Source organism: Eleginops maclovinus, chromosome 6 (assembly GCF_036324505.1).
Source record: "Eleginops maclovinus isolate JMC-PN-2008 ecotype Puerto Natales chromosome 6, JC_Emac_rtc_rv5, whole genome shotgun sequence".
Taxonomy (NCBI): Eukaryota; Metazoa; Chordata; class Actinopteri; order Perciformes; family Eleginopidae; genus Eleginops; species Eleginops maclovinus.
In genome coordinates, this window is record NC_086354.1 from 3,086,562 (window position 1) to 3,098,992 (window position 12,431).

Here is a 12,431-nt window from a genome sequence, read left to right on the forward strand (position 1 = left end):
TACACTATTTTGTGCAGATCCATCACATACAATTCAGATTGAAAAACATTTAAATTACAGGTTGAAATGTAACAAAATAGATAAAACGCCAAATGGGGTGAGTACTTTTGCAAGGCACTGTATATGTACCATTGGGCATTAATGGTAAAGTTATTCTTCATATATTGTTTTTATAATTTAATAAAATTAAGATGATGCTTTTCCTTTCATTTGTTTTAATCTTTGAATTTTTGTTGAGGGCTAGCTTGCCGATGCTATCTTCTGGGTTAGCTTAAAAAAAGATATGTCATCACTGCTCCTCTCTAAAAATCTTTGAATTTAACAATATAGAGTATATTAACTTAATATATTTGAATTAGTTAGATTAACTGTACAGATAATAATCATATTTCTTATTGTGTCATAGATGTCAGATCAGATTTTCTGACACATTTTAAGGCTAAAGTCCCGATGTGACAATAATGTCTCTGCAGTTTTTATCTTAGTTGTTTCCTATCAAATTGATCAACAAATGTTTTCACAACAGATTAAATGTAATAAAGGACTTGTTATGTAAGCATTATCATTCTTAAATGGCTTGAATCTTACCTTTAGCCACAAAAAACAAGCTTTTGAAAATGAGCTAGTTCAGCCACATGTGTTAGCCTGGCACTTGTTGTCATGGCAACACAAAATCACATGACCTGGCCCATGAACAACCATGATGTGCAAGGGTAAAGATGTGTACGGAACTTTCCGGGACATGTAAATGTCCTATAGTCGCCCTGGGTTCTTATGGGTTAAGATATGTGATATCAGGATGGAGGTCTAATCGCCAAAGACTATTAACATTTATATCATGGGGCAGATGTGTCAATAGATGATATTTAAACAAAAAATGAACTCTCTCCTAAATTGATACCAGCAGAAAGTCAACACATGATCAATGCAGACTGAACACCCACCTGTTTCCACTGCACCACGGCCAGAAAAAAAGCTTCTTGTTTTGGTTGGTACTGCTTAAGGTTTGGCTTGTTGAAGCTAATGGATTCTTGCTGTTCTGTGTTTGTATCTTTATGGTTTATTGCGCTTATAAAAGCATCAGCTCAATGAAGAGCAATTCAAAGTTTTTACAAAAGCACACACATCAAGACAACAGCTGCTAGGGTCTGTGAAGAAGATTGAAAAATAGAGTCCGTGGGTATTGCTCCTATTAAAATGGTATGTATCACCACAAGGGCTTCAAGCTGAAGCAGGCATTCAGCATCCATTTATCTTCTTTTCTTCTCAGCTGGACTCTGATGATAGATGATACCATGTCAAACAAAGAACCCTAAAATAGCCCTGTGCAGCACAATGTTGTCTGCAGAATTATCATCATCTTACCCCTGAGGATAATCACACAGATCATTTTCCCAGGTCAATATGCATTATACTGAGGCGCACTACCTTTGCATAATCAGGTTTTTCATTTACGGCTATCAAAGCATTGTAATTTGTTCCAGCTGAGCTCAAAACATGCACAGGCTTTCACTGTTTTCCCCAAGGTGAAAAACAATTTATATTGAGCAACCAGTCTTACCAACATTGATAGGACCATCATTTGAGTTTTTTAGTTGAAATGAATTGAAGTTGTAATGATAAATATGTTTGTGTTTGTATTTTAAAGATCTGTACTTTCATCTGTTGTATCATTGTGAGTGTATGTGTCAAAGGACTGCAGACAGTGATTGCTATAAGCTAAAATCTGGCATATATTTTCTTCTCTTTTTGAGATTAATTTATTTTATGCAAAGTCATTGTTCAATAAAAACATAATGGTACCACTTTAGAATAAGACTACGCTTATAAAGGATTCATGAAGGGTTTATACTAAGGTTATTAATTAAGCTGTAAACACTTTATTAATCATTAACAAACATTTATAAACCAGTTCTAACATAGTTTTCATACATCAACACAGGCTCACTATTTGGCAAGATGACTAAGCCTTATATTGGCTACCTAGCTTTCTTCGTCTTCTTCATCAGCCAGCATCCTGTATCTGTTGCTCACTGAGTTGATTCTCCCCCCATCCATCTTGATGTTTCTTGGCATCAAAGTAAGTAGCCAATATAAGGCTTAACAGTACAGATAAATGTGGGCTCACCATTTAGGAAGCAACCGGTCACAGTTGCCCTGTTTATCTCTCGTCTAATAAAAGCTTATTAATGATTTATAAAGTGTTCACAACCTAATTAATAAAGGAATTACAAATTATTCGGAAACCCCTTATTGTAAAGTGGTACCAACACGGTACATAAATAAATCCAAATGTAGTATGAAAGACCACTGGTAAAATGCTTTAATTTAAGTTATTGATTCTGAATCAGCTGAGACAATATTCCACAGCAGAGCAGGAGAAGGCAAAACAACAAAGATGTGGGCAGCTCAACAGGGCTGTGTGTGTGTGTGTGTGTGTGTGTGTGTGTGTGTGTGTGTGTGTGTGTGTGTGTGTGTGTGTGTGTACTGGACATGTATCTGAGTGTGTGTGATCTGTAGGGTGATAGTGTGTGGGAGGTATCAGATATTCTGAGCCAACATCCACTGGTTTGAGTTGAACATCCACGTCTACTTTCAGCAGAGTTGTACGGACACACAGAAATAATACAGCATTCATTTTTATTCAGCTGGTTTAGTATTGGGCGTATTTCAGCTGAGGATGCGTATGCTGCACAGTCTGAAAACCCCTTGAGGAAAATGTGTCATTTGTTGTTTAATTGGGCTATTGATGACTAAAGCACATGTACTGACACAACCCTCAGCCGATCAGTCTCATATTAAAAACAAATCTGGTCAAATTCACACATGTAGCCTAAGCACATTAGTGCCATGCGTTGTTCTTTGGATCATCGTTTCTGCAGAAAAACTGGTCGGCCTGGCCAAATACTGTCAGGCTGTGACCCGGTGTCTGTATCAGCACAAACCTCTGAACAAAGCAAGGAAATAACCATCTCAACATCAGCATCTACTGTGATCCAGCAACACATGTTAACTAACAGCCAGGCTCAAGTATTACTTTAAAGCAGCCCTATTATGGTTTTCCCCCTTTACACTCGTGCTTGTAGTGGCTAGCCCTCCAACAGATTGTCCGTGATAGGCTAAGAGGCGGGACATCTTTAAGCTGTCGACCAATCAGAGCAGACTGGGCTCTGGTTTCAGACAGAGGGTGAAAAGAGGTGCTGCAGCAGTATGAGAAACATAAAGAGCTTTTTGAACATTAAAGCATGGAGACATGTCCCAGTAGAGACACTAAATATTACCATCAACCTGAGAATGAGCAGGATATGTCCACTTTGATTGTATTCACATATTTACCACCAGTGTCACGTTACTGTTCTAAATTCAGTAATCACACTACAGTAACTAGCATTGCACGAAAAAAATGACTAGATTCTCCTTCTGACTGACTAGAGGGATTTCCGCCGTCGTTTCAGCAGCTTCATATTTGCGTACTTTGTCCACATGCGACTGTCGCAGGGGTTGTGCTGCAGTGCAGAGACATGGCTGAGAAATCAAAAGCTATAACTTTCGAGGGGTGGAAGTATGCCTGTTATTTTGATTTTGTCAGAAATAAGGACAGTAGAGTGACGGCAATGTGCAAACTATGTCCAGGCCAGAAGCTATCCACTGCTGCAAACACAACATCAAACCTCTCCAAGCACCTGCAAAGGCAACATGCTAACACCAAGCTAGTAGCTAAAGACCCCCGAACCCAGAGTGATGCTGTTTTTGAGTGTGTTCAGACTCCAAACAAGCAGCAAAAACTATCATTTTCACCGGTAACTAAAGCAGAGATGGACAGGCGTGTAGTTTCCTTTATAGTAGAGAAAATGTTGCCTAAGTTTTAAGTTTGGGCTACAGGCTGTTGCTGGGTAACGCAAAAGTAATGTAAAGAGTAATGTAACAAGTTAAATTATGTAGAGTGTAAAGAAGTAAAGTAATATTTACCCTTTTTTTTTTTAAAGTAATGTGTTTTGTTGTGTAATGACCCCATCACTGTTTACCAATCTTCTCACCTGGCGTGTTTCTCATGAATATTAAATGAACAGAAAGGGAAAGTAGTCCAGCGAGAGTGTCTACATTCTGAGCAACAGCCACCAGAAAGGAGCAATCAACGAAAATGTTAATTAATATTGGAAAAGGCAAAAGTTACGTTGCTATGGAAGCTGTCTCAACCCTCATATTTAATTAGCGATGTTCATTTAAAGTGCAACATCCCGCTGTGTCCTCACTACGACACGGCTAATATTTAGTCAAGAGCACAATGGCTCTTCATGACGTTAATAAGTTATGTGATGCTTCTGCCTTGATGGCAATCTCAACTCAGTGGAAGTGTGTGTCTGTAAGAGTGACTACAGTAAATGTTCTGCTATTTAAGCTACACAAAAAAACAACATGTATGAAAGATCTTGTGACCGTGTTACCAGATAAACGGCGATGGCCGCTCCCAGTAACCAGCCGCAGTAGACGTCCACAGGATGGTTCCTGAACTGGATGATCCTGGTGAGGCCCGCCAAGATGGCCAGCATGATGAAGGAGAAGACGAGCAGAGGCTTCAGCAGCTTGGCCGAGTCCGTCAACACCGCGTTGAAGTACATCTGAAACACACAGCGAGCCAGTCACCATCTGTTGATGCTGATACATATACTCCCACACCTGTCAGAGTCTACTGAGAACGCTGATAAAATGACATTTATTTTGATTTCTAACTAATGGTAAAAGACCTCTCTGCATCTTCTGTGGCCAGATCTTAAGAGTGTTGAATAAGCACTTACCGAGATGTAGACAGCAGCGAAGGCAGCCAGAGTTGCATGCTGGGAGGGGAATGACTTCCTTTAAAAAAATTAAAAAACACATTATTATCATATTCAGACAGCTAAGGTCCATATGAATATTCATCAGCAACATGGAGGTGACTTTCGAAAGTGTGTGTGTGTGTGTGTGTGTGTGTGTGTGTGTGTGTGTGTGTGTGTGTGTGTGTGTGTGTGTGTGTGTGTGTGTGTGTGTGTGTGTGTGTGTGTGCCCAAGCAGGTGGTGGTTAATAGATGCAGTATCTGAAAGGTACAAGGAGGGAAACAAATCTGATGTATGTGTGTTTAGCCAAGATAGAACAAAAGTTTATCCTGGTAATAAACTAAAGTTATAAAGGTCATGCTGATACTGCAGCTCATTTCAATAACCATCTTTTGCTTGGTACAAATGAGTCTTGGGAATAAAAAAACATTAGCATGAAGTGTTCAAATGCACTCTTGTAGAATGACAATGCAGTGCTTAACTTTTGAACAAAACCCTTTGCAAAAATAAGTGTTAAAATGTTAAAGTATATGGGATGTATTGTGCTGTTTTCAGTGTGGTGTTAGTTGGTATTAAGAATCATGGAATTTCACTTATATTGGCATCAAACTCTACATTAATGTTAATGTGACTTCCTTGTCTCCACAGTTGAAGTGGCATTCACAGTTCAGTGAGAATAAAGCAGGCTTTAGTCGGAAGCATCATCCCTTTAGCACAGTGTCCCAAAAAACACTTGAGAGACTGTGAATGATTAGCATGTTAGCATTGTGGAACTGCTTCAAATAATGGTTTAACTATGAATGCAAAGCCCTGTGCATATCTGTAGCCAGATATAGCGGTTAACGTTAGCATGCACATTCTTTGCATGGATACACAATCTCTTGCCCAGGGGTGCTTAAAGACAGGCAGTCATGGGTCAAATCAACTCAGCCCAACTACAGTGGCATCTATAATTCAGCACTCTACTGCAACAGGGCAATAAAGCTGTGCACACCATCATCTCCAGTGGTGTTAATGAGCTAATTGGATCCTTAATGATCATCCACTACCAGGCTTATTAGCTACAGCTCTCAGTGACATGAATCTGGCGGACTACTGCTAACTTGTGAGAGAATAGGACCTTACGTTAGTAATTGCTGCTCATCTTCTGGAGGAGTTCCTAATTGTGAGCTATGACACATGTCCTTAACGTAATCCGAAAGACTGATATATGGTTCAACGTCGACGCAACGCAAGGTACCTTAAGGCTTATTTATGGTTCAACGTTGACCCAACGCAAGGTACCTTACGGACCCGTTGCGGGCCCTCCTTGCTTTGTTGCGTGCACCTCACAAAAACTGTAACCTTGCGTCGAGGCGACGCAGCCGTAAGGGCTGTGATTGGTCCGCTAAAACGACAAACGTCATTTCGCTTTTCCCCGGTTTTCAATTCCTACAATCCACAAAGACCGCCATTTTTAAAATGCGACGACGATAGACGTCAAAAGAATCTTGGTCAGTCTTTACAAACAACATTGCGCCCCCTACCATTGTGGCGATGAATTGCATTGCGTCACGTAAACCCGACGCAGAACTATAAATGTTCACGGCTGCGTCCACACGGCTGCGTCCACACGGCTGCGTCCACACGTCTGCGTGGTCGCTGCGTTACGTCGCCATTGAACCATAAATCGGCCTTGACCCTTATAGAGCGGAGCAGTGATGTCGTATCTTTTTTAAACTAACCTAGAAGAAAGCATCGCAAAGCCTCCCTCATTTGATTTCTGAAAATGGCAGAAAATTAAATCTTTGGTAAAAAACATTTATGTTATGTCAGCAGGATAAACTCTTATTAACAACATTATTTATAATAGTTTAGGCTCAAATTACCAGAATGAAATAGCAAATTGTAGGCTACCATACAATCAGTTGAACCTCACATCCCCAGTGCTAAGCTAAAGGCGGCTAATGATTGCCGGGATGATTTGTAATTTTGCCAACACATGTTTACAGTATGATAGTAACACGTTTGGTTCAGCAGGATTATCCCCTCATATTAACACTTTTATTATCCATAAACGTAATAGCTGCTAATGCTAATAATGTCTCCTTTAGCCACTTGTTATGTCATAGGAAAAAAAAGGGAAAATCTCGTGAGCTTGTTTTAATCACAGTCTCTATTTCAGGATATCTAACCAAATATCTCCTTCACAAAAACTGACTTCAACACGAGGGGACTGGAAGTGCTAAACTTCCACCTAATTTCTGGGTTTAGCGTTCCTAAACCACTGCTTATAATCGCATCATGGTAAAACATCCATCAGAGGCAGTGATGATGTATAGTATAGCTTTTTTTTCTACCATTCGATACTTGAATACAAACCAACCCCGACACGTCCTCTGACCCTCTCTAGTTCCCTCACTCTCCCACAGAAACACTGAGCCTTACCTCCCAGCGTTGATGAGTCCGGGGTCTTGTCCAGAGCAGATGTCCTCCAGAATGAAAGCCTCATCACAGGTAGACATGTTAATGTGGGTCAGGTTGGGCTTACAAACATCCAGCCAGTAGGGGGTGTGTTGTCCCGTGGACAGCTGGAGGATGTCCGTTATCAGTGCTGTCACACACAGGCCAAAGATATGGACACCTGTGGGAAGCAACACAATTCACACTGCATTATTACAATATATACAGACGTGGACGAAATTGTTGGTACCCTTCCGTTAAAGAAAGAAAAACCCACAATGGTCACTGAAATAACTTGAAACTGACAAAAGTAACAATAAATAAAAATGTATTGAAAAATAAAGAATGAAAATCAGACATTGCTTTTGAATTGTGGTTCAACAGAATCATTTTAAAAAACAAAATAATGAAACTGTCCTGGACAAAAATGATGGTACCCCTAGAAAGACTGAAAACAATTTGACCACAGGGTCAAATTCAGTAGCGGTTTTGGGCATGGGTGAAGCGGGCAGCCCCCAGGGGCGGCATTTGGTGGGGGCACGAGCGAGCACTTAAAAAAAAAAAAAAAACGGTTTTCTATCTATCATATCACTGTGTGGGGGCGCTCGGCGGGGATCTCGCCCGGGTTGTAATTCCATATAGAACCGCCACTGGTCAAATTATTAAGGTGTGTCCTGTAATTAGCATCACAGGTGTTTTCAGACTTGTAATCAATCAGTCTGCCTATTTAAAGGGTGAACAGTAGTCACTGTGCTGTTTAGTATCATGGTGTGTACCACACTGAACATGGAGCACAGAAAGCTAAGGAGAGAGTTTTCTCAGGATATTAGAAAGAAAATTATAGACAAGCATGTTAAAGGTAAAGGCTGTAAGACCATTTCCAAGCAGCTTGATGCTCCTGTGACTACAGTTTCACATTTTATTCAGAAGTTTAAGGTCCATGGGACTGTAGAGGAAAATTGAACAGACTGATAATACGAATGGTAACCAAAGAACCCTGAACAACTTCCAAAGAGATCAGAGATGAACTCCAAGGTCAAGGTACGTCAGTGTCAGATCGCACCATCCGCCGCTGTTTGAGCCAAAGTGGACTTAAAGGAAGACGACCGAGGAGGACACCACAGTTGAAAGCAAATCATAAAAAAGCAGGACTGGAATTTGCCACAATGCTTGTTGACAAGCCACAAAGCTTCTGGGAGAATGTCCTTTGGACAGAAGAGACAAAACTGGAACTTTTTGGCAAGCCACCCAGCTCTATGTTTACAGATGCAAAATGAAGCATACAAAGAAAAGAACACTATACCTGCTGTGAAACATGGAGGAGGCTCGTTATGTTCTGGGGCTGCTTTGCTGCATCTGGCACAGGGTGTGTTGAATCTGTGCAGGGTATCATGAAATCTCAAGACCATCAAGGCATTCTGGAGCGAAATGTGCTGCCAGTGTCAGAAAGCATGGTCTGAGTCGCAGTTCATGGGTCCTTCAACAGCATAATGACCCAAAACACACACCTAAAAACACCCAAGAATGGCTCAGAACAAAACGTTGCACTATTCTGAAGTGGCCTTCTATGAGCCCTGATCTAAACCCTATTGAACATCTGTGGAAGGAGCTGAAACATGCAGTCTGGAGAAGGAACCCTTCAAACCTGAGACAGCTGGAGCAGTTTGTTAACGAGGAGTGGGCCAAAATCCCTGTCGACAGGTGCAGAAGTCTCTTTGAGAGTTACAAAGTCGCTTGATTGCAGTGATTGCCTCAAAAGGTTGTGCACCAAATATTATCTTAAGGGTACAATCATTTTAGTCCAGGCCAGTTTCATTATTTTGTTTTTTAAATGATTCTGTTGAACCACAATTCAAAAGCAATGTCTGATTTTCATTCAGTATTTTTCAATACATTTTTATTTATAATAACCTGTATAAAATAACCTTGTTCTAGTTTGAAATGTTAAAATACTTTTGCTATGTGGAGTAACATATACATGGATATCGTAATCAGGATAGAAACAAGTGAATGTATTCCCTTAGAGTTACTTTAAAAAATGTGTAATCTGATTAGGTTTACATTTCTAAAATTGGGGATTACCAGCAGTATTACAATGTTACTAAAACTAAAAACAGCATAGAGTGTTTGTTCAGATGTTCTCTCTCCTCTGTCAGCTGTTCTGTTCTGTAGGCTAATACTTTCAGAGTGAATCTATACGCCTACTGCCTGAATCTGCTTCATGGTTCCACTTTCTTTGGTTCATTTGTTCTGTTTTTAATTCAGCAGGTGAACCTATATGTTCATAAAATAGTGTGTGTGAGCTTAACTGTGTGTGTTCAACTAAAGCAGAGCATTCTCTGTCAGCTCAGATTGTATTCCTGCTTTTTAAACTGTAGTATGTGGTCTGTGTTTCAGTGTTGGTGTAAAGGCTGCTGACTGAATATACTTCATGAAAGGCAGGTTTCCCTATAAAGTAAATCCTTTATGATCCTACATATCTTGGTTTCCACTTTTCTAAGGACACATTGTCAGGCTTGGGGAGTAACACCTTATTTGTTTAAAAATACAGTTGATATTATTAACCCATGTAATAAAACACAATTGTATCTTTAACTCATAAATGCAACATATTTTAAAAAACACTGAGAAGAGGTCATAGTTTTAAAACAGGATATCTTGGTTTCTTCTTTTCGGTTATCACAATACAATTTAGTAAAACCATCTTATTGATATTCATTTTCTACGGCTTTTATTTGCATATCTGATATTGAGGTAATCCAAAAGCTTTTGAACGTAATCAGGATACATTACTTTAATAGAGTGGTATACAGATAAAATGAATGATTACTTTTTTTAACAGGTAACTAGTAATTGTATCAGATTACATCTTTTTTGTTAGTAACTTTCCCAACCCTGCACATTGTTCTGTTCTATCACATAATTAACTAAAAGCTCTTATTGACATTTCTTTACTGTTGAATTCTTTTGCATTGCATTTGATATGTACCCCAAAAGTAACGGAAAGTAATCAAGTTACATTACTTTTATAATTTGATACTTTACTCTAATTCTGAACATTTGTGCCTATAAAGTGTTATTTGTGTTTCTGTGGCTCAGTTAGAAAACATGCATTCAACCAGCTGTGTGTTTAAGATGCATGTGTCCTCCCACCTATGAAGCGTACAGCCCTGCGGATGTAGGAGTTGAAATTACAGCCTGCAGCGTTGATGTTTGCCTCCGTCTGAGTGGCTGTTGACCTCCGGGATAGATAGCAGTACAGAATGGCCTCTCCGATCAGGATCTGCACGCACGCACACACACACACACACACACACACACACACACACACACACACACACACACACACACACACACACACACACACACACACACACACACACACACACACACACACACACACACACACACAGAAAGGATTTTGGAAGGGCAGATCAACACATACTCTCGTCTTACTGAGCCGGCAGATCCAACAAGTATTAGTGCATCATTTATTGTTCCTGATATCTCACTGTCACGACTCATAACTGGATATGACAGTGTGTGGAACATTTGTGTTTTGATGTGCGAAAAAGGAAGAGATGTCAATCAAACACAAGGAAGATGACAAGATCATCTGCAGCCTACGTCCTGCTTCAAAGGCCAAAAACGCATTATATAATTTAATCTTCATTGTGGAAAGCTACAGCAAAATGAAGTTAACCACAAGAAATGAAGGTAAACCATGTGTCTATCTGGTATAAAAAGTGCATTTAGATGTTACTCTGCTTTATGTGGAATACAAATCTCAGAAAACCACAGCAGGTGTCCATCTAAATTTTAACCCAACTTCCTATACTAGCAGAAGAAAATATGAATCAACATGTGGTTCCAAAGATTGCTGTTATGTGCATTATAGTTTATATCATAGTTGGCAAATGGATATAATTAGAGGACAGTAAATGGCACTAATTGTCCAGCCAGTCACAATTAAACCACAGAACAGGAAAAGACACATCAAGATCACTAAAAGAGTTCCATTCAAATATCCTGCAGTGGAAAACATAAATAATAATAATAATAATAATAATATGTTTTATTTGGAGGCTCATTTATTTTTTTCTTTCTTACCAAAGGACACTTTGAAATTCATATAATACTCTGAAAGGTTAAACCTGACGTAAATGTTCTGTTTTTCTTCTAAGCATTAATAATGGGAGGAGGTTGCGATCCTTAAAGGTCACCTATTATGTAAAATCCCCTTTTTCATGTCTTTATACATAAATACGTGTCCCCTCTGTGTTTATACATTCAGAAAGTTTCAGGAACAAAGACTCCCTCTCTTTTTATCCTGATCCATCTCTATAAAACCTGTCTGAAAATCAGCTGATCAGATGTAGGAAACTTTGTGATGTCACAATGTACTTTTGGGTTGTGCGACCATTAGCCAATAACCAACCAAGGTAACCCCCGCCCACCTTTTCACCTGGATCTCCTCCTAGAGCACAATTGTGTTTCTTTAACCCAATCATCTCTCAGAGGGGCGTGGCCAGCAGCAGCTCATTAGCATTTAAAGCTACACACACAGAATCAGCACTTTTGGAACAGGGCTGAAACAGAGGGGTTTATGGGATGCTGCAATGATCTGTTTGCTGTTTCAGCCAATCAGAGACAAGTTCTGTATATATCTGAGACCTGGAATATATTGTTGAAAAAGAGTATTAATAGGGGAACTTTAAATCTCACTCCGAACATAACATGTTTCATCTGTTGATGCTTTAGTTCTCTTCAGTGGAGAGGAGAAGCTTCTACATGTATTTCACAGTTGAGTTTTTCTGGTGCTAAAGTTAATTGAGAACAGATTGGAAGTCATTACTGAGAGCTCGGTAGGCAATTACACTCAACAATGATAGTTAGTTTAAATGAATTTTAGTCAACATGGTTCAAATGTTTTTGTATTTCCATTAGGTATTAGTGTTTAGAACAGCTTATTGTTGTCACTTGTACTCTCTCAGTGTGGGACAGACATGGGAACATTCCAACATGTAGGAGACCACTTCTTCTATGAAATATGTACATGAGTATTTAATCAATAATAGGAGGTATACTATACCAGCTTTTAATAACAACCTGCCCGTGGACACCAGTGCCCCCCCACACACTATAATCACAGATGTTACTATGAAGTTACTCAC

At 39.5% G+C, this 12,431-nt stretch overlaps 1 protein-coding gene across 1 annotated transcript in view; it reads right to left on the reverse strand.

Annotated features, from left to right (window-relative positions):
• Window positions 1–12,431, reverse strand: part of LOC134866480 (phospholipid phosphatase-related protein type 4-like) — a 40,359-nt gene that overhangs the window by 12,716 nt on the left and 15,212 nt on the right. Inside the window, exons 3-6 of the mRNA XM_063886684.1 lie at window positions 10,411–10,540; window positions 7,243–7,438; window positions 4,797–4,854; window positions 4,446–4,619 (exon numbers count right to left, since the gene is read on the reverse strand). Coding sequence (XP_063742754.1) covers window positions 4,446–4,619; window positions 4,797–4,854; window positions 7,243–7,438; window positions 10,411–10,540 — 558 coding nt within the window. The remainder of the gene's footprint in view (window positions 1–4,445; window positions 4,620–4,796; window positions 4,855–7,242; window positions 7,439–10,410; window positions 10,541–12,431) is intronic.